Source organism: Symphodus melops (assembly GCF_947650265.1).
Source record: "Symphodus melops genome assembly, chromosome: 9".
Lineage (NCBI taxonomy): Eukaryota > Metazoa > Chordata > Actinopteri > Labriformes > Labridae > Symphodus > Symphodus melops.
The window spans coordinates 17283485-17309261 of record NC_136699.1 but is presented as its reverse complement, the minus strand read 5'-3'; the positions used below and the strand labels follow the sequence as shown (position 1 = coordinate 17309261).

The 25777-nt window shown below is 44.1% G+C and overlaps 1 protein-coding gene across 6 annotated transcripts; it reads left to right on the top strand.

Annotated features, from left to right (window-relative positions):
* Positions 1-1154: 1154 nt before the first annotated feature.
* ankhd1 (ankyrin repeat and KH domain containing 1) lies at positions 1155-24852 on the top strand. Of its 6 annotated transcripts, none has more exons than XM_079353091.1 (39): positions 1155-1663; positions 4548-4701; positions 9913-10069; positions 10222-10384; positions 10570-10717; positions 10812-11045; positions 11173-11267; positions 11701-11856; positions 12498-12579; positions 12794-12985; positions 13084-13193; positions 13308-13395; positions 13750-13877; positions 13983-14126; positions 14235-14337; positions 14430-14692; positions 14857-15144; positions 15230-15641; positions 15727-15866; positions 15969-16080; positions 16179-16324; positions 16434-16576; positions 16925-17138; positions 17253-17428; positions 17712-17874; positions 17960-18055; positions 18159-18275; positions 18356-18524; positions 18658-18854; positions 18951-19300; positions 19516-19668; positions 19856-20005; positions 20350-21940; positions 22097-22286; positions 22532-22657; positions 23199-23450; positions 23615-23799; positions 23912-24079; positions 24210-24852. In XM_079353091.1, exons 1-39 carry the CDS (start codon positions 1385-1387, stop codon positions 24267-24269), a joined length of 8094 nt encoding a protein of 2697 aa, XP_079209217.1. In that variant the 5' UTR covers positions 1155-1384; the 3' UTR covers positions 24270-24852. The 6 variants fall into 6 exon arrangements, with proteins under 6 accessions (XP_079209217.1, XP_079209219.1, XP_079209215.1 ...); XM_079353093.1 differs by having other exon boundaries at positions 23600-23799; XM_079353089.1 differs by having other exon boundaries at positions 22094-22286; positions 23600-23799.
* The last annotated feature ends 925 nt before the right edge of the window (positions 24853-25777 follow it).

The following is a 25777-nucleotide window of genomic DNA, read 5'->3' as shown; positions in this document are numbered from 1 at the left end:
ATTTTCTAACAAAATATTGCTTTTTAGTATCAAATACTTCAAATGGTTTGCCTGAAGTACGTAAAACTACCTCATGTAAATGAATCCAACTGTCACTTAACTGCATTGTTTTTTTTTAACATTTTACTGCATCTTTAGTTTTGGATACAAGTCTTTGCTTGTTATATTTGTTGATGTTTAATGTTGTACCTGGACATAAAAGAGCACAATTTACCAAAGTGTGTAAGCATACCCGGTCAATAAAGCTGATTCTCCGAGTCTCTTTGCTTTTTAGCCCTCTGCAAAAAAAGCAGCAGCCATCTTTTTGGCTTGTGTTTTTAAATTAACACTTATGGCTATCGCATACATTCTTTCAAAGAACACAGTGATAAATTATAATTATTCTATAAGTTTACATTATGAATAAGAAATAAAGTATTCAAGGTAGTAAGTTGACTGTTTTAACCTTAAAGCCTTAAAGTTCAAATAAAATATAACTTGGGGTCCATAGTTCGCATTGAAATACACTTACACCCCATTAGTTTCAAATTACGTTTTGTATTGCTGTGAATGAACTTAGAGCCAATTATTTGCTCCTGTGCTATTTAAATAAAGCATAAACATAATGCTGAATTAACCTATAATGGAACTGAGTTTTGCATGTGTGTGTATGCGAGTTATTCAGATTCACTTTTTCTTAAAATATTATTTTCTTTTTAGTTTAAATTGTATTTTAAACCATTAAAAACATGTACATTTGCTGCTTCAAATTAATTTATTTTAATGCCAGTTACACGAACATCAATAAATTACAGGCATAAAATAGTTTCAGGTTGAGTTACAGTCTGGTATTAATTTTTGCACAAGATCACATCATCTGATTTATTACAATGTACAACAAGTGCCAGTATGCCAGTTCCTATTCCTGTGATTTCCCAGTAAGAGTTTACATGAACTAGTAGCATACTCCCATAAGTGTCTTTTTATTCCTGTGATTTCCCTGTAAGAGTTTAACTAGTAAAGCTAAGCTACCAGTCAAGTTGGCCTACCATGTCATGTCTTGACGTTCGTTCTACAGCCTCGTGATATTGGTAAACCAAACATGACGTTGCGTTCCCATGTTTGACTAGCATTATTTTGGACCAATCGAAAACAGAGCTGTTTCCCGCTGAACCAATAGGATTACCCGGATAGTCTACAGGGGCGGTCGTTCTGAGAAACAGTGCGTATCGGGTTAGGTTGTTAGAAAGTTAATGGCTGGGGGAAAGAGATCCTCCTCAACCCTCGCTTCGGGAGAGTTTCTGGATTCCCTGAAGTAAAATAACGCAAATATCCCGAAAGAAAGAGCCTGGACGGACATTAAGTCAACAACTAGCTCGTGAACACACGCATCGTGAACATAAGTATGCAGGATGCAGTAGCCGGGACGGCAATGCTGACGGACGGCTTCGAGGACGAGATTGACTCGGTGACTCCTCGCTCCCCAGTGGCAGGGATGGGGGTAGGAGCGACACCAGGAGGAGTCGGACTGGGGGGCATTGGGATTGGTGTAGGTGGAAAGAAAGTACGTTTGTACGGCGAACCAGGCGGGCCTGCTGCAGAGAGACTGGATTTCAAACTAGCGGCTGCGGCCGTCCTCTCGTCGGGTCCAGGATCCGGCAGCGACGAAGACGAGGTTTCAGAGGTAGCTATGCTAAGCTAAGCTAAGCTAGTTAGCTAAGCCTAACCTGAGAGCTAGGCAACATTCCTCTTGTAGCGCGAGCTGGCTGTTAGCTCGCAGTTGGCAAACCACCCCCTCCCAGGCCGCCGAAATTACGTAAAATAAACCAGCTTTTTAAACCAGTACCACAACTTTCCAGTCCAGGTGCTTGTGGGGGGTTGTGGTGTTGGTCATGTTTGGTGAGACACGAGCGGTTGTTCACGCTAAGCGGGTGAAAATGTTTTATTTATGCAGCGCAGGCTTTGACCGCGGCCTAGTCCGGGGTGGAAGAAGCGTAAGACGGCCTCAGTCCGGTGTCTGTCGTCTCGCAGCACCCATCACAAGTTTTGTAGCTCTCTTTCCAACAGCTTTTCCCCCCGCACACACACACAGCTAATGGATAGATGCCCGCTGACCCACGGACCCAACACGACCAGATTACTATCTGCACATTTCGCAGATATGGTGCAATTACGTCACTTTTTTTCCTTCCAAATCATGTAAATTAACTCAGCTCGACACGATGCTAACTTCTGAAACATCCAGATTAGGCTTTTCCTCGTATTTTCGACCGCCAGAGTTGACAAATAACCCGGTTGGGAGATTTCCACGTTTTCTGATGGTGGTTCAGATAGCTACTGTGTCAACTTGATTTGCCTTGTCACTATTGAGAGCAGCTCGAGTTCATGTCCAACTTGTCCATGTGTTGGCATTCATTTACAGGGACATGTGTGATACCTCTCACCTAAACGTAAATTTTGCATATATTGGATGGATTCGTAGATTAGATACAATACATATTTGCTATGCCACTTAACCATAGAAATGCTTCTTTAGAGGTGACAAATCCACCTGAGTGGACTTTGACTAAGCACAAAAGCAAACCCTTTTTTTGTCCCCTGTTTGGTCTGGGACTTGTCACACTGCAATATGGAAAAACAAATATTTGCTCCAATCTAATAATGATCATAGCTTAATTACATGTGGCACTGTTATCTCCACCTTTATTTTAAATGAAGTGGCACTATTTTCTCTGAGGAAACTCTCTGAACAAGGGATACATGGGTGTGTAGAAAAGAGGCACTGCTGAGTAATACACGTTACCTGTTGATCTGTCTATGTAACTAAAATCATATCTGACTAAAGGGCTAAATGTCTGAATCACACTACTGCAGTGAGGGTGAGAAAAGTATGGATGTATCAGCTGATTCAAATGTCAACATACTTTGTCCATTTCCATCTGAGCATCAGCTGTGTTGTAGCAGAGGAGGGAAATGTCATGTTTGACAGTTGCATCTCTGGCAGTTTAATTGAATCAGATTGCCATGTGTGTTGTGTTACTCGACTGTACGAGCCTACCATGCAAGCATGAAAGGGAGAGTTTGTTGTGGTGTTGGACTCCGGTGGAGAACTAGCTGCTCTGGGCAGTAGCTAAAATCTGAGCCCCAGGATTAAGCAGATGCCATTCTAGGCCTTTACAGCTCTCTGGATACCAACACCCTGGGAACTGTAGTTCATTAATAGTGAAGACTGATGTCCATTGTTGATAATAAAGGCCACCATAGGACTACATTCCCCATGGGTTGTTTTGCTCTGGTCCTATCGTATAGCTGAATTCCTCAACATTGCTGACTCTCCCAGCATTTGCTCTCCTGACCAAGCTCTGACAGCCGGCTGCAGTTTATGGATGAACAGACACAGAAATCATTCTTTTATGTTTTTGTTTCATGCAAACCACTGAACTGCAGTAATTTAACTGGAACCTGGAACAATTCAAAATCTAAACCTTTTCATTGGCTGGTGTATATTTTTCTTTGGACAATGTGAAGTTTATACGGTTTATAAACTTCCCTTCTCTGAGTGAATCACTTATTAGTGCAATAAATGTAATAAGCATGATTATGCATCTAAAGGTGTATATAGGGTCAATATACAGAGGTGTCAATAACAGCGCCTTTTTTATAAACAGTGTTCAACCTGATGACAGAGGTCTGGTTAGGGCCATTAAGCCTTAGTACAGTTTCAATGAGCTTCTCTTCAGACCACTATACATCCTGAGCTTTGAGGTTTATTTCACCACTGTACCAGACTGTCAATTGCTACCTGTAGTGTTTTACAGCTAGGAAGTCTTTTCAATTCAGTTTCAATTAATTAATTAAAAAAAAAAAGATCCAGTTGTTTCTCTGAAATAAATGTAATGCAGTCAAAGCTAGCGTGTTAGTGGATGTTGAACATAGTTGTCAGCTTGTGTATCCTACACTGCTAATGTTAATATGTACATTATATCTTGGCACATGGACATGCAATACTTTTATATGGTGAAAATATTGATTTGGTCTCAAGTAACCTTTAACAACAATGACAGTTACACTGACATAAAAGGTTGAAGTAAATAATACTTAGTTTGTTCTTCTTAAAGTCTCTGTTTTGTTTTTTGAAAATCACCATGAAATGCAGGATAGCCAACAGGGCCAGAGCTCAGGTATGAAAGTGTAGTGCTGTACTTAGGCAGCTGACTCTCAGCTGAATCCCTCCATGTGGGAAGGGTTTTAATTCACTGCCATAGCACTTCCAGTGCTTTGACTCTCTTATCCCTGCGCTCCTTTTTTTGCTCTCGCTCTTGAAAGAAACTGAAAATAAACAAGGGCAGCACGCCTGATCTTTTAATAGTGGGACCAATATTGTGCACAGGGTCACTTCTTTACATAACAATGATTAAATAAAAAGCAAATATTTCTACACTTTTTCATAAGTTACATATTTGTATTTGTTAATACAGATGTTGATCGCGAACAAACATGAAAACAGCTGCCAAAGAAGCCAATACTAACAATTCCTTTACCCTAATTTTTACCCTCATCTCTTCCAGGTGGAGTCATTTATATTGGACCAGGAGGACCTGGATAACCCCATCATGAAGACAGCGTCAGAGTTGCTTTTATCCAGCGCCACAGATGGAGTAGATTTGAGGACTGTTGATCCAGAGACACAGGCCCGACTCGAAGCTCTGCTGGAAGCTGCAGGTACGACTACTTCGTCTGTGTACTTAATTTAGCTTCAAGCTTGACACAGTTCACTTGACTTTGACCAATACCTCACCGGGCCACACCTACCATCGTGCAAAGAGATATAGTCTGTGTTTCAACATGCATTAACTCTGAAAAAGGAAAACCATTTATCTGCCTCTTTTTAAATCCCAACACAAGTTGAGCTCTTTAACTTTAACACTGGGGGGAAAAAAGGACCTGCCGGTTCTGAAAGTGATTGCGGTAAATTAGTTTGATTACAAACTGGTAATCTCAGAGGTGTAAGAAGGTCTGTGTAGATTAATTCATTAGGGCGGTGTGTCCTGGCCTCGTTTGGGTTTATGAACATTACCAGGCAGATTAACGCTGCAACCTGCTTGAGCCTCCACAGCATGCACAGAGCCCGTGTTGAACGGCTAATGGCTAATCTCATTCTATTCCCCTTTCTCCCTGGCTTAATCTAAACAGAAAAGATGGCAACTTAAATCATCTGTTTGCATAAGATCTATTGCAGCTTGCATATGGAGGAGTCCGATGCAATCAGAGCAAGTCTCCACGTTATACCAATTCCATGTGAATTTGACACATTTATCAATACAGACAAAAACAGCTTATAGGATATACAGCCCTGCAGAAAATATAGCTCAGCTCACCCCGACTTCACACAGAACATTTTACCATAGAGGGCTTTGAGTTCAAACATGCAGCTGAACCCAAACACTTTAGGAAGGATTCAGTTTTATGCAAGTGTGAAAGCACCAAATGATGAATTTTCCTTGATGTCATTTCAATCATCCTAATACATTTTAAGTTTTTTTTTTTTTTTTTTTTTGCCAGCATTCTGGCAGAAACCCAAACCACAAGTTTGTTAAAGGGCTACTTCACCCATTTACATGAAGCTGTGTATCATTAGAAACATGGTAGTAGTGTTGAATGGTCGTGAATCCAGCCCTCATTTTGCCCTGAGACGAGAGAAATGTGTTTTTCTTTGCTTGAAAGTTTTCTTCATGTGATGCAAAAAGCGTCATATTGCATCACATGAAGAAAACTTTCTCGTCTCAGGGCAAAATGAGGGTTGGATTCACGACCATTCCACACTACTACCATGTTTCTAATTATACAAAGCTTCATGCAAATGGGTGAAGTATCCCTTTAAACGTTATTATTAGAGAAAAAACATTGAAAGAAAGGTGCAATGTTTTCTATATTTGCTAAATACTTTTCAGTCTTTGAGTTTGAATTTGAGGAGTTGCACGGTCCCCAGTGTTGGCCTGTTTCTGTGTTTGGTGGGTAGGTATCGAGAGTAAACATCAGATCACATTTAGTGTCTGGAAGTTCTACATATAAAAGACCTGGTGGTAGATGTGATCTGGTTAAAATGAGGATAGCGACATTTCTTACTCAGTAAATGATGCCGCTGAAATGTTCACCTCTGCTTGCTCAGAAGGTGTCTGTTGTATTAACCGCTGGCATTAAAGCTTCACTGTAAATGTCAAACAAACCTTAACACAACACATTCACTGGCTCGGCCCACTTTGAGAACCGCCGGTCTGTCACTCTATGAACTCTTTGTATTCTAGACATGTTATATCTAGATGATTAATTAACTTTTAAAAAAAAAAGAGCATTTAATAGTTTTCTTAAATGTCTAAAATCAGTGATGTTTATTCCTGAGGTCCTGCTTCAATAAGGTATTAAACTGGACGACTTATTATTGGGAGGTGAAATGTGCGAGAAAATTTGACTTTTCCAAACAAGTAGTGAGCCACTTTCACTCCTCAAAAATTCCCGGCACTTTAAGGAAGAGCTGCTTTTGTAAACGCAAACGGGGGGATTTTTCACATGGGACTGAAATAAAAGAAAATATTCCCATTACAGCAGACTCCTCAGGAGTCCGTCCGCTCCCCCTGGGGATAGTCTCCCACTGTGAGCAACACTTGTGAACAGCCAGGTCAAAGATTTTAGAAGCAGTCCTGAAGTACTGTAGATGTTTTTATTATTATTATTGTTCAGGAATGCATACGTGAAAACTGCTACAGTATGGGTCTCACACACACGCGCGCACACGTGTGTGTCAGTAGACTGTGCGTTTTTATAAAAAAGGAATAGGAGAGGTTTGGCGGCATAAGCATCGAGGTCCACATCCAGGGGAGTTTTATGCTGATCGACAATCTCTGACCCCTTAACACAGAACACAAACAAGCATTATTATTGTAACTGACTTTCTGTGTCCTTTTAAACACACCTTTTATTTAAGAGTCCTAAATGATAGAAAGAAGGCACCACGAAACATATTATTGGATATAAATAAAAATCTTTAGAGGAATAATCCCAAAGTATACTTTGAGAGATCTGTATAAGATCGGTTCATTTTGAAGTCCTGCTTTTAGTCAGTTGTTGTCAGAGGTTGCTCCATGAGCATGACTCTCAGGCTAATATCATGCTGCACCATATAATTATGCAAGTCACTTTTACAATTTTTACTGCAGGTTAGGGTTAGAAGATATTTGGCTCCTAAATTAGACGATAGATTTGAAAGATGAAATTTGAGAGCTCGTTGCTCTGTCGTCTTGTGGTTAACGTTGTGCAGTTAAAATGTTTACGTAGTAAAATGACTTGAGTGTCACTGTTTGTTTTTAAGGAGATATGTTTTCTGCACGCTTTCAAAACAAAAGGTCAACAGGGTTTTAAACCATTTTCTGGAAACTACTTTTATCAGTGTGAATGGAAAAAAAACAGTATAAAATGCTGACAAGCATCACAGCCGTCATTATCACACTCATTTACACACGACCTGACGCTATTGAAAGTTCCTCCTGTGTGTTGAAACCTGATTGCGAGCTGTGTATATTATTTGGTTAATAAACCTTGTCGAGTGACCAGCAGGGAGCTCGCAAGCTCGGCGTCTGTGCTTCACAACGTTCCCTGCAGGCTGAGAGCTCGACCTACCGTACCGGAGCTCGGAGGAGGGATAACGAAAGAGCGACACAGAAACCGCACGCTGTAGACTTTGCTGAACACGACCGAAATCGTCACGCTGGACGACAGTTTCAACCTTTTTTCTCTCCGAAACCTTCAAAGACAGACGGCGGCTTGTAATCCAGATTTGACAGGAATTTCACTGATTATTTTAAAGAAACGCAAACCACAGCCTCGCCACATTGTTGCATCTTATCTGAAATGCAATAAGAGGGGAAACATGCAAGTCAAGGATCATTCATGTGAAGAATGCTCAGAAAACTGAGACTGAAAATGTAAGTAGATAAACAAAATAACTGCTGTGAAGCTTTTATAGACGACTTTGCAAAATAGTCAGATTTCCTTGTTCTATTTTCGTAGAAAGGCTGCAACTGACGTTAGTATAAACGGCATTAAACAAAATAATTTTTTTCATCATGATAAAGTTAAGCATTCTGAATATGAAGCTAAATATTAGCTGTAATAATGAGTGTTATAAGTGTGGATATATATACACATCCTGTGTACTTTATTTCAGCTATTTAGAAGCTCTTGTTGTCTGTGCAAACACGTCAGAGTTTCGGGGGAGCAGAGCAGGAGAATGTGCTTATGGGTAAACACTCCACGCATCCCTTTACTTCTGGATTTGGACTTGACGCCATGAATACAAACCCCTCTGTGCAGTGCTGTAATAAAGCAAGATGTGTTCACTCAGGCTAAGAACATTTGTAAAGAGGGAAAGTCGACTGTTATCTGTTGCTCCTATGTAATTCAGGACCAGGTTCAACATGTGACATCAGAAGGCTAGCTCATAGATTTACAGCTTAAATAAATTAACATTTCGCAGTGGAAAATAACAAGACGACGGCTGCTTTTTGTTCAGAAATGTGAAGGGGTTTAAAGTTGCAATTTAGTTTTGTTGGCCGTGCTCAAAAAGACACTGAGATTTAAATTGGCATCATGGATAAAGATGTTTATACAGATTTGAATGGTGGGCCGTTGGTACTTTGGGTGTGGCTGAATGGTAACCAGTAACTTGTTTTAGTCTAAAGACAACAAAAACATCTTCAAGTCAAAGCTTTGACCTGAGTGAGAGCTCAATGTCCAAGAGAGTTTACCTAAATGGGCGAGTTAATTTCTTAAAGGGTGATTCAGAGCTGTGGAAACACATCATCTTTTGGTCAGTTTGGCTAAGGCCCAGGAGAACACGGTTAGAAAAACCCCATCACCCTCAGGTGGTATTTTAGTTTTCATTTAATGGATGTCCAGTCTTTAGACCTCCGAAGTATGTTGTTCAGTGTCTTTTGTTTCTGTAAGCTCTTTATTCTCTGAGATAAACACTGTACAGTAAAATATCAATGATCTACTTACCCCGACCTCTTGCTTCCCTCCACCTTGGGAACCATTGCGAAATCCTTGTCTGAGATTCTTGCTAAGTTTAGCCCAAGTCACAGGCCTAGTGGTAAAAAACACGGGAGGACCACAAAGACTGGAGCTCACTTCTGTCTGGCTTATGACTGCAGTGAGGCTGAGGCCAAAGAAGTTCAAATAAAAGACTTTGGCTCTTTTACCCCCGTGCTTACACACTGGACACTTTCATGGTTTCGTTTGTCGAGAAGTGCTCCTTTTTCCGTCTTCCGAAGACATCTTTTGATGTAGGTCAATAGCCAAAGCTGTTTTTTCCCCCCCTCCTGCTTGCTTTTATTGTTTTCCCCTCTTTGGCTTCTCCTCTTTTATGAAAAAAAAAAAAAGAAATACACTTATTTTTTTTCCTTTTGGCATTTTGTTTTTCACCCAGCTGTGCTTCCCTCTCTTGATGACCTCTGTGTTTCTCTCACATTTGGTGCCTCTTACCCATCTATAATTCCCACTGGATAAGACCCTTTCCTCTTACCCATTAACAACCTGAACTGATCTACTAGTTCTACTAGCCTAAGACCTGATACACACCCATCACCACATCTCCTGTGAGGCTGGTCACAGGTCTGTTCTTACACAGAAGCATTTATTATTATTAAATGTGGCCCAATCGTCAGCAAACAAAATATGAACTGAGAATCATCACAATATTAAGCCATATTAACCAATGCTCGTGTGTGTGTGTGTGTGTGTGTGTTTTTCCTTTGTGTATGCTGCTACTAACCCTGGATTGGATTGGCTGGACTGGACTTGCTTCTTCAACTGGTCTGGTTGTGCTCCTCTGTGGTTTGCCTTGCACCATGCACCTCTGCCCTTTTTGGTGTTCGGCAGGCATCGGTAAACTGTCCACTGCCGATGGTAAAGCTTTTGCAGACCCCGAGGTGCTCCGAAGACTTACGTCATCCGTGAGCTGCGCCCTGGACGAAGCCGCGGCAGCCCTGACCCGCATGAGAGCTGAAAACACACTCAACGCTGGCCAAGCAGACAAGTATGTATCTCGTCCACAATGACGCTCACGCTATACATCAGATCGATCTTAGTTGTACACACAGTATGACAACCGGCATGCGAGCTCGCTCTGAGGAAATGATTGTAAGCCGCATTTGTGTTGACCTGTCACAGTCGCAGTAATTGTAGCAGTCTGGTTATTTTCAGCCGTAGTTTAGCAGAGGCGTGCTCGGATGGAGATGTCAACGCTGTGCGCAAACTGCTGGATGAAGGACGGAGCGTAAACGAACACACGGAGGAAGGGGAGAGCCTGCTTTGCCTCGCCTGCTCGGCCGGCTACTACGAACTTGCACAGGTGTGTTAAAGAGAAAAAATATCGATTTTTTTTTTTTTTAATGGTTTTTAAAAAAAAAAGTTTACTTAAATGTTTGCACTGCAGTGTGTAATATATACACTGATGCAAATATTCGGAGTGTTGTGAGAGGTTTTATCATTCATGCTAAGACTCAGTGTTCATTTTGAATCGTTGAAAATGTTCAGGTTTTGTTGGCCATGCACGCCAATGTGGAGGACCGGGGCATCAAGGGAGACATAACGCCACTCATGGCTGCTGCTAGCGGAGGTTATGTGGACATTGTCAAACTGCTTCTGGTCCATGGAGCAGATGTTAACGCACAATCCTCCACAGGTAAAGCCCCTCTTGGTTTATCTATAGTTATCTCTTCACACGCCTTGGTTTTTTTTGTTTTTTCAGCTGGATAAATCTCTCTTGCTTCTTCCAGGAAACACAGCTCTGACGTACGCATGTGCCGGTGGCTTTGTGGATGTGGTGAAAGTGCTGCTAAAAGAGGGTGCTAACATTGAGGACCACAACGAGAACGGACACACACCTCTAATGGAAGCAGCCAGTGCGGGCCATGTGGAGGTGGCGAGGGTACTTTTGGAGTATGGCGCTGGAATCAACACACACTCCAATGAGTTTAAGGAGAGCGCTCTCACACTCGCCTGCTACAAAGGTCCGAATTAAAAAAAAGTCCTTGTCTTTTTGATGACCTTATGTAGGATTCTCTGTTAGAGATGTATTCTTCTTTGTTGTTATCGATTTCAAGGCTCAGAGGATTGATCTTTCTTTGACTCCTGCAGGTCATCTGGATATGGTGCGATTTCTGTTGGAGGCTGGAGCAGACCAGGAACACAAAACGGATGAGATGCACACAGCGCTGATGGAGGCCTGCATGGTGAGCATCTGACCCTAACCTCAATAGTTTCTTGTCAGGATCAATTCTCACTGCCATTTGCATTTTGTTTTTGTTTTTTTGTCTAAACAAATAATACAATATTTTAAAGAAGAAATATTTAGTTTTTCTATAATGATTTCTTGTCATCTATCCACAGTCCTGTATTCATTTACCTGAGAGTGAATGAAGGGGTTGTGTTTTTGTTTAGTTTAGTGTCTTTATTGCTTTTTAAAAAAAAAAAATTTAATAACCTCTATTCACTGTAGTTGGTAAAAAGAGGAAAATATGAATAAAATGATGATTAATTATAATCTGTGAGGATCTGTTTTGTAGTCATGCAGGTATAGCACCCTGTTTTGAAAGTTATTTGTGAAAGCCAACATATTCATTCAGGTGCTTATCTCTACATTCTCTGTGTGTCTCGCTGTCCCAGGACGGCCATGTGGAGGTGGCACGGCTGCTGTTGGACAGCGGCGCGCAGGTCAACATGCCAGCTGATTCCTTCGAGTCACCCCTCACCCTCGCAGCCTGTGGAGGACATGTGGAGCTGGCCGCCTTGCTCATAGAGAGAGGAGCCAACTTGGAGGAGGTGTGTAAAAAAAAAAAAGAAGAAAAAAAAGCAAAATACCAACACTGCTTTCTTCTTAGAGTTGAACCTATAAATATGATTTTATGTGGATGTAAATGATTTTTTAGTTTAGTACTGGAGTACAGAATAGCCTGCATCTCCATGACAGTCATGACGCCCTGCTTCTGTTTGGATACGCTGAATTAAATACCATACAAATCTGATCCTATGTAAAGACTTTTAACTTGGATAAAAACATGCTTTCTTAATGGTTTTTTTATTGATGTATCTGCATATTATGAAAACACTGATCATGTTCTTAATTTAAAACATGCAGCATGAAGCAAGCAAGAATAATAAAAAATGATTTGGTCAAATTTCATGGCTGTTATTTGAGCCTTAAAAAAAAGAAAAACCCACTTAGCCATCAGTGAGGAAGCAGACTTGATGATAGGTTATCAGGTGAAATTATTGTTTCAGGTTTTTGTTCTAACACAGCACATTTCATCTTAAGGAGTTGACAATGGCGTCTACCAGTTAATATTTCATTTTCCTCCCACAGTGAGAGAACAGACGCCCCAGACGAGCCCAACTTTACACCACCGAGCAGTGATTTAAAGACCTCATGTTTCCTTTTTGCTAATGTTTCTGTCTGTGTCCAGGTCAATGATGAGGGCTACACCCCTCTGATGGAAGCAGCACGAGAAGGCCATGAGGAGATGGTAGCACTGCTGCTAGCTCAAGGTAAAAAAAACTTGACACGTACATCTACCGTACGTAATGGAAACTTGATGTGCAATGCACAGCCTTGTTTGGATTAGTTAGGTGATGATGTAAGACAATCAAGAGTGTAATCTTTGAAATGAGTGTTTTTAGTTTTTTTTAAGCATGCTAATTTAGTAGCTTTCTGGTAACATAGCAGTCACTGATCACAAACCTTTTTTGTTGCGTTGTCAAGGTGCTAACATCAATGCCCAGACAGAGGAGACACAGGAGACGGCTCTGACTCTAGCGTGCTGTGGGGGCTTCCTGGAAGTGGCAGACTTTCTCATCAAGGCAGGCGCTGATATTGAGCTGGGATGCTCTACACCTCTAATGGAGGCAGCACAGGAGGGTCATCTGGAGCTGGTCAAATACCTTCTGGCTGCAGGTGAGCCAGATGGAAAGAAACCTAGGAGCTGCAGGTCTACGACATCCTAATTTGACCTTTGTGCTTAAACAACCAAAACGCTTTGTTTTGTTATTCAGGGGCAAATGTTCATGCCACTACGGCAACGGGAGACACTGCATTGACGTATGCATGTGAAAACGGACACACTGATGTTGCGGATGTGCTGCTGCAGGCTGGAGCCAACTTGGTACTTTCAAATCCTCTTTGCCGTTTATGATTGGTTGTTTTATAAAGATAAAACCAGACCCCATAACAGATGTATAAAAAACTGAACTAATACACCTTTACCGTTTTGTTCCAGGAACACGAGTCTGAAGGAGGGCGGACGCCCTTAATGAAGGCAGCAAGGGCAGGACATCTCTGTACTGTACAGTTTCTAATCAGCAAAGGTTGGTTGTTTACTTGTTGTTCATGTTCACCTTGTAAAACAAGAGGAACTTTTTTATTTCCACTGAAAATTTGTTTGAATTCTAACTGATACATAGGCATTGCTTATATATTACAGGTAAATAGTGTAGTTAATAATAATTATATATGATAAATGAAAAGCTGATTTAAACTGTCTAGAACTGTCTTCAGGGGTATCCCCTCTTCAATAATCTATATCATACTTTCCCTCACTTTCTGGAGGAATCATTTACAATAAATACCATCATATTGTGTTGGCCTGAGAAGTTTGTATATGTTAATGGAATATTAATGTTAAAATGTCCTTTTTTAACATTTCTTCTTCGTTTGTCTAGGTGCTAATGTGAACAGAGCTACTGCCAACAATGATCACACAGTGGTGTCTTTGGCCTGTGCCGGAGGACATCTCGCTGTGGTGGAGCTGCTGCTGGCACATGGGGCTGATCCCACACACAGACTCAAAGTAAAGCACTGACTCACTCACACTGGCTTTCCATAAGAACACTTGAATGTCTTATGTGTGAATGAATACACCTGGACTGGAACCATGTTGGCTTTGTCTTTGTAGGATGGGTCCACCATGTTGATAGAAGCTGCTAAGGGTGGCCACACCAATGTGGTTTCCTACTTGTTGGACTACCCCAACAACATCCTGTCTGTCCCAGCCCCTGACCTCTCCCAGCTCACCCCACCTTCGCAAGATGCCTCTCAGGTGATTACAGATAGAGATGTAATGTTTGTTTTGTTTATGTTCTGATCTATTTTTGAGTCTAATAGTTGTATTTGATTACTTAAACTAACATGTTCCCTGCCGACACAGGTTCCTCGTGTCCCATTCCAAGCTCTCGCCATGGTAGTGCCCCCTCAGGAGCCCGACCGAGCCCCATCAAACATCACCACACCCCCACCCATCTCCAGCAAAGGTCTCCCATTTCTTCAAGTCCGATCACCTAGCGAGATTCATCCCCAAATTCAGTTGCAGACTTTCAACTCAACTTTCTCTTTCGTTAACCAGGCGCGTCCAAACAAAGACAGGCGGCCCTTCAGCCCGGTGTCCAAAGCGGTGTCGGTCGGGGGCCTGAAGCAGAGCCTCTGCCGCCCTTCCACTTGTGCCAGCCTCTAGAGTGCATTGTGGAGGAGACGGAGGGTAAGCTGAACGAGCTGGGACAAAGAATCAGCGCTATCGAGAAGGCTCAGCTTCAATCGCTAGAGCTCATTCAGGGGGAGCCGCTCACCAAAGACAAGATTGAGGAGCTAAAGAAGAGCCGAGAGGAGCAGGTACACTCCGCCATCCACTTAAATTGGGTTTATATTCGTTTGCTATTTATTTTCAATTAATAGCAAAACAAGGTCAATAAGCAAAATCAGTCAAAAAAACGTGACGGTGTATGCTGCACTGTATCAGTGGTAAGTCAACAAGGATGTGGCTGTTGTCCACCTAGGTGCAGAAGAAGAAGAAAATCTTGAAGGAGCTGCAGAAAGTGGAGCGCCAGCTGCAGCTGAAAACACAGCAACAGTTCACCAAAGAGTACATGGAGGCGAAGGGTTTAAAGGAGGAGCAAGAGGCCGGACAAAGCCAGGGTCCTGGTCCGGGTCATGGCAGTACGGTGTCTTCTCCAGGGCCCCTTCCTGCTGCACTGGGTGCCCTGGTACACACCGGCTCAGACACAGATGAGGAGGCCAATAAAGATGGCGAGCTGGAGGAGCAGCAGGAGGAGGACGGGGATGAGGTCAGTCGATTTTTGGTTCTAAATTTGGACATTAATTGTTCTGATTTCTCAGAACTAAACTTTATTTTTATCTGACAATCTTTAGGAAGAGGACGATGACGATGAAGAGGACGGTTCTGAGGAAGAGGTAGATGGAGAGGAAGACAATTATCCCAAGCTTCCTCAGGTCGGCACAATCCTCTACAGAGATCAACCGCCACAGCAGCCTCCTCTCCCTCCTTCACCACAGGCACAGCCCCAGCCCCCTCCCCCACCTCTTCAGGCTGCCTTCGTCCCCATTCAGCCTCTTCCGGACTACAACCCCGCCGATTACCCAGGAAGCACCAGCCCGGAGCTGCAGAGGGTACTGGTAGGGCAGCAGATGCTGGGCCAACAGCAGCAGGGTCAACAGCTGGCTGGGTTAGGCCCGGGAATGATACCTCAGCAAGCTCCAGACGGGCTCATGGTAGCTACACCCGCACAGACGCTCACAGACACGCTGGACGACATCATGGCAGGCAAGGGTTTTATTTGAGATCTTTGTGGACTCTGTAGATTTCATGATCTCCTACATCCTAACTTTTCTTTCTGCGTCTATTGCAGCTGTGAGCAGCCGTGTACCCATGCTGAACACTACAACCTCACCCACACCCCTCTCCCAGCCACAAACACAGATGCCTGCGAACATCGCCTCACCCCCTTCGGTTCTGCCCCTTTACCCCTCGGTCGACATAGACGCACATGTAAGGGACAATTCAAAGTTGACATTACAAGGGGTTTAAACATCAAGTGATTTCTGCAGAAAGTCCTCGCCCATGTTAAAAGAATTATTATTTTCCCCACAGACGGAGAGCAACCATGACACAGCGCTAACGCTGGCATGTGCAGGCGGGCATGAGGAGCTGGTGTCTGTCCTGATTGCACGGGGAGCTAACATCGAGCACCGGGACAAAAAAGGTAAGCAGAATAAGGAAAGGAGTATTTACAATTTCTTAACGAAATGTTGTAATATATGACAATCCCCAAACACCTTCATATTCCTTCTTCCATAACAGGTTTTACACCTCTGATCCTGGCTGCCACTGCTGGTCACGTCGGAGTGGTAGAAGTTCTCTTGGACAAAGGGGGAGACATCGAGGCTCAGTCAGAGAGAACCAAAGACACGCCCCTGTCCCTGGCCTGCTCTGGGGGTCGCCAGGAGGTAAACATTGACTGCACTCCTGACATGAGACACACCGAAGGGTTTTGACTTTACCTCCACTAAACTCCTCTTTTCACAACTTTAACTTTGTCGTGTGTCACTTTCTCAGGTGGTTGAGCTGCTGCTGCTTCGGGGAGCCAACAAGGAACATCGTAATGTTTCCGACTACACGCCCCTCAGCCTGGCTGCTTCTGGAGGTTACGTCAATATCATCAAGATACTCCTCAATGCTGGAGCTGAAATTAACTCCAGGTGGGGAATAGAAGTAAAACGTTTAGTTTTGACTATTGAAATGGTTTGTACATGTTTTATTATCAGGATAAAATCTTCTCCATGTTCTTAATATGACTGATATTGATTTGATCAGGAAAATGCTTCTGAACTGTTCCTTTTGGTTTTTGAAGTGACTAAAAGTAACTGAATGACCTTGGTTTTTAAATATGTATGGGAAATCTATATTTCAAATGTGACTGTAAATTTGCAATTGCAAAAAAAAACCTTGTATTGAGAATTCATGAAAAATGGTCAATTGTCTTTGTGCGATTTATTTAGTTCTCTCTGAACCTTTAAATTGATCAAGTTATTTGTTTGTGTCACCAGGACTGGCAGCAAGCTAGGAATCTCTCCTCTGATGCTAGCAGCTATGAATGGTCACGTACCTGCAGTGAAGCTGTTGCTTGATATGGGCTCCGACATCAACGCTCAGATTGAGACCAACAGAAACACAGCTCTGACGCTGGCCTGCTTCCAGGGCCGGGCTGAGGTTGTAAGTCTGCTGCTGGATCGCAAGGCCAACGTGGAGCATCGGGCTAAGGTGATGCATCAGGAGTCCAAACCTATTGAATCACTTGGTCAAAAACAGTGTTCCACTGGGAGAGTCCAGAGTGCCTCTGGTGATCTTACTTAGTAACCTTCTCACCTTTTGCAGACCGGACTCACTCCTCTGATGGAGGCAGCTTCAGGAGGTTATGCAGAAGTGGGCCGAGTGCTGCTAGACAAAGGCGCAGATGTCAACGCTCCCCCTGTCCCCTCATCCCGAGACACCGCCCTCACCATTGCTGCAGACAAGGGCCATTACAAGTTCTGTGAGCTGCTTATCAACAGGTGAGGAAATGAGTGTTTCTATACCGAACTGTGATCTTAAATAATGAAATATCAGCGACTTCATATCTTAAGTAAATTAGCTGTAATGCTTGAACAGTTCGTCATCCCTGCAGGTTAGTAGTTTGATGCTTTGTTAGCTGTGAAGAGCCTTTTTTTTTTTTTTTTTAAAGGGCTGACTGTGCTTTTCTCACATCATCTTTTACACCTTCAGCCTCTGGTCAATAAAAACTCCCCGACGCCCTCGTCTGTCTCCTAAATGTGTGACTTCTACCCGTCTTTGCAGGGGTGCCCATATCGACGTACGAAACAAGAAAGGGAACACTCCTCTATGGCTTGCAGCGAACGGTGGCCATTTTGACGTGGTCCAGCTCTTGGTGCACGCGAGTGCTGATGTGGACGCAGCCGATAACCGCAAGATCACCCCACTCATGGCTGCTTTTCGCAAGGTGCAGAGTTTTCCTAAATTGTACATTTCTTACGCTACACTGTGGCGAGCCTCTGGTTACTAACAGTTGTGTGCATCATCTTTAGGGTCATGTGAAGGTGGTGCAGTATCTTGTTAAGGAAGTAAACCAGTTCCCATCAGACATTGAGTGCATGAGATATATCGCCACCATTGCTGACAAGGTAAGTGTTGGTGTCCTTTTACCTTCTCTGCTAGATCTTTTGTCCTGTGCTGCTAGTTTTTAGCGGAGCTCTTACTCCCGTTGTTGTTTTGCTGTTGTTGCAGGAGCTGTTGAAGAAGTGCCACCAGTGCATGGAGACCATCGTCAAAGCCAAAGACCAACAGGCAGCCGAGGCGAACAAGAACGCTAGCATCCTTCTGAAGGAGCTAGACTTGGAGAAGGTAAAGTCAGGCCCAATCGCTGGGCTTTAAAATACATTTGTTATGTCGGGAAGTAATTTAAAACGCCTGTCTCATAACAGTCTCGAGAGGAGAGCAAGAAGCAGGCTCTGGCTGCTAAACGTGAGAAGCGTAAGGAGAAACGCAAGAAGAAAAAGGAGGAGCAGAAGAGAAAGCAGGAAGAAGAAGAGGGACAGAAAACCAAGGAGGACACCTCTGACATGCTTGAGCAGAAGGAGGATTCAGCAGAAGGTTCTTATTTTGTATCACTTCTGCTATCATGTTATGTGACTGACTGCTAGTTTTCTTATGATAGGAGGTCTATAGTATTAAAATGCAGGGTTTGCAGAACACTTGTTTACATTTCTCCCACTGTTCCCCTCAGAATCAGAGGTTCCTATTGAGCCACCCAGTGCAACCACGACCACCACCATCGGTATATCTGCCACCTCCACCACTTTCACTACAGCTTTTGGTAAAAAGCGAGCAAGTGTGGCCACTACTCCGAGCACCAATCGCAAGAACAAAAAGAACAAGACCAAGGACTCGCCCAATGAACCCATCATATTACAGGATCCGCAGGTGAGTGCTGACGACTTTGTCTTTGTTTCCTCACAATGGGCTTTGTCATTTATATTCGCCTTTGATTAAAAACATCCCTGTTTGTGTCCCTTCTAGGTTGCACTAGCGCAGCACAAGGCTGACAAGAACAAGATTCACGGTGAACCGCGGGGCGGGGGCGGGGGAGTGACAGGTGGCAACAGCGATTCCGACCCCTTGGACAGCACCGACTGTGCCAGCGAGAGCAGCAGCAGCGGGGGCAAGAGTCAGGAGCTCAACTACCTCCCTGACCTCACGTCCTCCGCCTCGTCCTCCTCTTCCTCCTCCTCCTCCTCCTCTTCAGTCCCCTCCTCAGGAGCAGCACAGTCCCTTTTGCGCGGCCCGGAGAAGAGACACTGTCCTCAGCCGCACACTGACGGCAAAGTAGACAACAAGGTCACAGTCTCCATCTCCAAACCAATGCAAAAGTGAGTCCCTGATGGAGCAGAGCACATTTCACATCACGAGGACATTCTGTGTCTGTGGGTAACTCCTCAGCTGGGGGGGGATATAAAATGCTGGAAATTGCCCTTGTGTTCTCAATATTGTGCATCAACCAACATGACCTATGATAGTTTTATACATGCATTACTGTCTAAGTATCTATCTAAGTTGATCTTGAACTTCACTCGTTTTGTCGCAGAGCTTTGGACACAAGCGACGCCACTTCAAACTCCTTACCCTCTCCATTTAAGACCATTGCTCTGCCTGTAACCTCGCCCAACAGTAAACTCAGTCTCACAAGCCCCAAGAGAGGCCAGAAGAGAGAAGAGGGTTGGAAGGAGGTGGTCAGAAGGTCAGTGGTTTATTTAACTGTGTTTTAATTGCTGCTTTATCCACCTAAGTTTCCTTCAATTTCAACACAAAGATTGTTCTTAAAACTCAAATATTAAAAGTTTTGTACAGTGGACAGAAAATCAACTACAATCAGTTGTCTCAACATTAGACGTATGTTTATGTCATTTCCCTGCTTCTTTTTGAAGATCGAAGAAGCTGTCGGTGCCGGCCTCTGTTGTGTCTCGGATCATGGGCCGAGGAGGCTGCAACATCACAGCCATCCAGGACGTGACAGGAGCTCACATTGACGTTGACAAACAAAAGGACAAGAACGGAGAGAGGATGATCACCATCAGGTAAAAACAAAGGCCCTCTAGTGGACTGTAAAGGCCATTGCAGCTGGGCTATAACAGCTGGTTGGATGCATTAAGCATGTAAGCCCCTTACAGCTGATGTCAGTCATTCCAGTGTCACAGGGTTTGGTCCAAGTTAAATTCAGGGGAGTTTAACTTTTATCTTCTTCACTTACTTTTACAATGAATGTAATAGAAACAATCAATGTATATGGATCATACACAAGGATGTCAACAGTCACTTGTTCAGCCAATCAAAAAAACATACCGTATACAAATGTTATTTTTTCACTTATTAATTGTAACAAAAGAATGTAGTCTTAACAAAGTGTGCTCTATTGTTTCAGAGGTGGAACGGAGTCTACAAGGTATGCAGTGCAGCTGATAAATGCGCTCATCCAGGACCCGGCCAAGGAGCTTGAAGATCTGATCCCAAGGAATCACATCCGAGCTCCAGGCTCCAAAACGACCTCAGCTTCCTTCCCCAGTACCACGGGGGTCACCAGTGGTTCAGCGACTGGGCCAAAGGCCCTGAGTTCGTTAGTCACCTCCACAGGGGTCTCATTCCAGCCGTCTTCATCCTCATCTTCATCCATCTCTCAGGCCGGGGGGAAGATCGGGAAGGGGCTGTCATCAAACGTCAGGCAGCCTTTCCCTGTGTCACTGCCCCTTGCGTACGCACACCCTCAGCTGGCTCTTCTTGCTGCTCAGACCATGCATCAGATCAGACACCCTCGTCTGCCTATGGCCCAGTTTGGAGGCACGTTCTCGCCGGCCGCCAGCACCTGGGGACCTTTCCCTGTGCGCCCTGTGAGTCCTGGCAGTGCTAATAGCTCCCCCAAACACAACGGAGGAACCAACAGCACGCTCGGCCAGGCCAGACCCAACTCCAACCACAGTGAGCACGGCAACAACGCCAGCTCAGGAGCATCGGTCACGACCACCAACACCACCACCACGAGTGCTCCTAACACGTCTACAGCTGCATCCTCGCCTCATACTCCCAACCCCACCCCGTACAACCCTCAGCCAAGCATCCCCACCCCTTCCTCCGTCAGGAAACAGCTTTTTGCACCTGACCCCAAGCCTGGTGGTGTTACCCCCGTGTCTGCTATTGCTACTTCTACCAGCGGCAGCAATGCAGTTCGAGGCACAGGTTCTCCTGCACATCACAGCTCCACTACGACCTCGGCAAATGCCCCTCAGCAGCCAGTTGGGTCCGTCTCCCAGACGCTCATCCAGCCTTCTAAAACGGAGCCCAGTGCCGTCGCCCTCCCTGGAAAAGACAAGTCCTCTCTGCCCGTAGAGGCCCAGCCTATATCTGTCAGCGAGAGCATCAACTCTGTTGGCTTCACTACTCCCGCCATGGCTTTACCCCCCAAGCAAGACCCTCGCCAGCAGTTACCTCCGCCTCCCTCTTCTGTCCCATCGTCAGAGGCTCCACCCGCCCTGGTCAACCCCCAGCACAGCTCTCATCTCTCCTCAGCACCTCCTCCTGTCCAGTCACATAATGTTGCACATCCCAACAACACTGTTCCTCACTTCTCAGCACCCGCGCCCAGAATCTCCCATCGTATGCAGCCACCAGGGCCTTATTATTCCCTTCCTGAGCAGCAGCAGCAGCAACAGCAGCAGCAGCAGCAGCAGCAACAACAGGCGCAGCAGCAGCAACAACAACAACAATCTGTGTTTGTGCCCTTCAACGCTCAACAAGAACCCCCAAAACCGACCCAAAACCAGACCTCCCAGCCCACAAGTTTGCCTCCACAAGCCCAGAACCAATCTCAAGGCCCCCTCCAGGTCTCTGCTAACATAGGGATGATGAACGGCTCCCAGATGCAGCATGTGGCAAATGCTGGCAAGCCTCAGCAAATGCCACCAAACTTTGGACACGCAGGCCTTTTCAACTTCAGCAGCATCTTTGATAACAACAGCCAGGTGAGTTGACTTTAACCCATCCAATGTCTTTTTTTTTTTTTCCTTAGCTTTAAGTGACAAACAATTAGTCCAATTTAATGCTCGTTTATTTGCTCTTAACTCAAATCAGTCGTGAATACAATAATTTACATTTAATTTGTTTTGGCTGTTCAGCAGGTTGGAAACAACCAGGTGTGGGGTGCCTGCCATCTGCCTGCTCGGTCACCTCCGGAGCAGTCATACTCGGCCCCTCAAGCCTACATGAGCATGGGCCAGATGGAGAATATGATGCCTCCACCTCCTCCAGACAGCTCCAAAGCCCCTGGCTACCGCCCAGCCTCACAGAGGATGGTCAACAGTCCTATCGGTACGACTGTTTGATTCCCTTTGTTTATATTACCTGGTCCATCCTTTTTAAGAACTTGTTTTATGAGGAACCTTACTAATGTAACAGCACTGAAATACGGGTTGTTATAGTATGATAGTTGGACATAATACAAGTAAAAATGTATCACAGTAGAGCAGGTTTCTTCAAACATTAAGTCTGTGTTTGCGCTGCACTTTTCTTATGTGCACAAAGTAATATCTATCTTGAACCGTCTGCACCCACAGCTTTGACCAGCTATGCCACCAGTATCTCTGGCAGCCCTGTGTATCTGCATGGTCACACAGCAGTTGGCGCACCTTCATTCAGCAGACAGCACTTTTCCCCTCATCCATGGAGTGCATCCACATCAGGTATGAGGCTGGTTCTAGAAAAAGCACTTTGTTTTTGTTATTTGCTTGTTATTTCTGTCGCAATAATAAGTGATTTCAGCTGTTTAAGAAACAGACTGAAATTCATGCTGATGCCTCTTTTATGAGACCTCAGCCTATTTCTCTACAGTACATTGTCTGCCTCGGGTTGCTGCCACAGAGCAGGTGTCCGAAGAAGCGAGTCGACGCACACTGCAGAAATAGCTTCTTGATGGCTGATATGTTCCCAGTTAAATAAAAGTAGACACTTATTCATGCACTGAACAAGTTCAACACAGAGACAAGCAGTAGCACTCTGTCCACAGGGAGCCTGCAAAACAACACAAACCAAAAGTTCCCTACAGGAGCGTCCAATGAGTGTTCTTTTTTTTTTCCGTGCTGTTTTTCGGTACTTTTTGGTTCGGTTGTAGTAACATAAGGAAATGATCAAATGCCTTTTATTTTGTTCTTTTTGTCGTTTTTTACTCCCAGATATATAGTCTGCTGTTAACTATTTCCTCCTGTACTGTCCCTTCATCTCCAGGTGAATCTCCTGTGCCGCCTCCCTCTACGGTGTCGACCTCTGCCCTCTCCACCTCAGCTGTGGCTCCTCCTCCCCAGCAGAAACCTGGAAACTCCTCGCAGCAGGACCGTAAAGTCCCACCACCCATCGGCACGGAGCGGCTGGCCAGGATCAGGCAGACTGGTTCTGTTAACCCACCTCTGCTAACCACCAGCTACACAGCATCTGTTGGACAAGGAGGCATCTGGTCCTTTGGGGTCGGCAGCGCTTCAGGTAAGAGAAATGTTTATTTAAAATGTTGCTGTTCTTCTTCAGTTTATTAGATTTAAGACCACAGGGAATTACAAATCATCTCAAAATGTTCAATCTAAGTTCCAATGCTCTAATACCTGATAACCATTAATACTAATGCTAACCCCCAGCGTGTCTTGGTACAGAGGCCATGTCCGGTTGGTCCCAGCCTCTGATAAGCAGCCACATGATGCACCCTCAGCTGCAGGCAGAGCAGTCAGCCTTCTCTCAGCACCAGCCCATGGAGCAGGACGACACAGGCATCTCAAACCCTGCTAACAACTACCACCAGCCACAGCATCTGCCCAACAGTTACATGGACTTCCCAAAGGTAACACAAACACTTTTTACCTGCTTCTTTCAGGAAGTGTCTTCAGATTATTTTTGTGAATTTGCACTCCAAAAACAAAAATGGATTAAATCACATATTTGTATCTTTAAAGGGGATGCCCATGTCAATGTATGGAGGAGCCATGCTGCCCCCTCATCCTCCCATGGCAGAGGGGCCGGGGGGACCGATGTACAATGGTTTGCACGCTGGTGACCCCGCATGGAGCCCCATCATCAAAGTGGTCCCAAACAATGCAGACAATTCTGACCCACAACAGCAGGTAAGTTTAAAGGCTAGCCATGTGCTTCATGTTAAAAATGTCAGTCTTTCATTTCTGAAACTAAACAAATATAATATGTGACTACATTGGTTCTAACATATACCCTGTATTTGGTCCTCTGTGTCTTTAGGTGTGGCCTGGTACCTGGGCGCCTCATGTGGGCAATGTGCACCTGAACCACGTCAACTAGAAAGCGTCCACAGCAATCAAACCCACACAGCATGACCCACAGCGCAAACATGAAAAACCAACTGACGAACATGACCGAATAAGACAAACAAAAAAAGAAAAGAAATATGTACAACATGTTAACCTAAGTAGTGACCTGAGAGTGCAGAGCAGAAGTTAAAGAATTGGAAGTTGTCTTGACGCCATTCTTTGATGTGCCTATGTCAAACAAGGAAAGAGGAATTTGGGGGAGAGCTGTTTTCAGTGTCCCGATGATGCAAACAAACATGCGCGATCACCTGTTTAACAGGAACCATTCTCTGCGTAGTTTAGCGATTTTGACTTAAACCCACATACACCGTTCTTGGGCTGCAGGGGGCTCAACATGAAGTAGCTATTTAAACTTGGCCCAGAACTAGATGATGATTACCTGAAAAGAAAGAGAAATCAGAACCTTTTAGAGTGGTAAATACATGTATAATTGTTTACATACTAAAAAGGGTTAAAATGAGAGTAAATTTCATGTCGTATAGTGGCTCTACTTTATGTAGCCTGTATTAATGTGAAATATTTACCTTAATATTCAATAAAAAGATTGAAAAGTATGTCTGTCATTTCATAAACCATTATTCCTTATTTTCATTGTTTTAGTTTAACATTAAAAATGTGATTTCTGCCAAAATTTTAATAGCTGCTAATTTCCGCCCAGAAATGTTGCTTTTCTATATAGTGGATTTTTTTTTTTTTTTTTACTGTACATCTGTAAGAAACAAAACTTGTTGGGCCACTTATACAATGCTAAAACAATGCTTTTTAATTGTCCAAACATCACTGCTAACCACTGTAACCCCTCAGTATTTAACCTTGGCATCATGTAATACATTTTCAATACTCACAGTAGGTCAGGGATATTATTTACATGAGTGCTTTTCCTATTTGGTCTGAATTTGAATGTAATAAGTAATAGTTCCCTTTATTACTATGAATTAATGAGAAAAGGCGCAATTTTTATTAGTGCAATATATATTACCCCAACAATTGAAAAAAATAAACAAAGATAGCCCCAAATAACCAAAATTGATGGTCTGTAGCGGGTGTTCCCACAATTTGCCACAATGACAGAGATGTCTCATGCTCCTAACAATCCTCATGTTGTTCTGAGGCAATGTGTTCCATTCCTCCACAAGTGCTACACACAGTTCTGCCAGGTCACGTGGGGGTGGGGTCCGAGCATCCAATCTCTGCTTCAGCTGGTGCTCCATGGGGTCAGGGGACATTGCTGGCCTTACCATATGAGGCACTCCCACTTCCTGAAGTCGAGCTGTAACAATTCTGGCACGATGTGGTGGAGCATTATCATCCATGAACAGAAAGTTAGGGGTGTGCTGATGGAATTGGGAAATGATGATGGGTTCTTCTATGATGTCTCTGAGGTAAGAACGTGCAGTAACAGAGCCATCTACGATCTGGTGATGCCTGCCCAAACTGTTCCACCTCCTCCACCAAAGTGAACCCTGGGGACCACGTTGA

Coding starts and splice junctions, on each gene's coding strand:
- ankhd1 (XM_079353089.1), top strand. CDS start 1,385: ATGCAGGATGCAGTAGCCGGGACGGCAATGCTGACGGACGGCTTCGAG. Junction 1,664..4,547: donor ACGAAGACGAGGTTTCAGAG/GTAGCTATGCTA, acceptor CATCTCTTCCAG/GTGGAGTCATTTATATTGGA. Junction 17,139..17,252: donor ACGTGGAGCATCGGGCTAAG/GTGATGCATCAG, acceptor CACCTTTTGCAG/ACCGGACTCACTCCTCTGAT.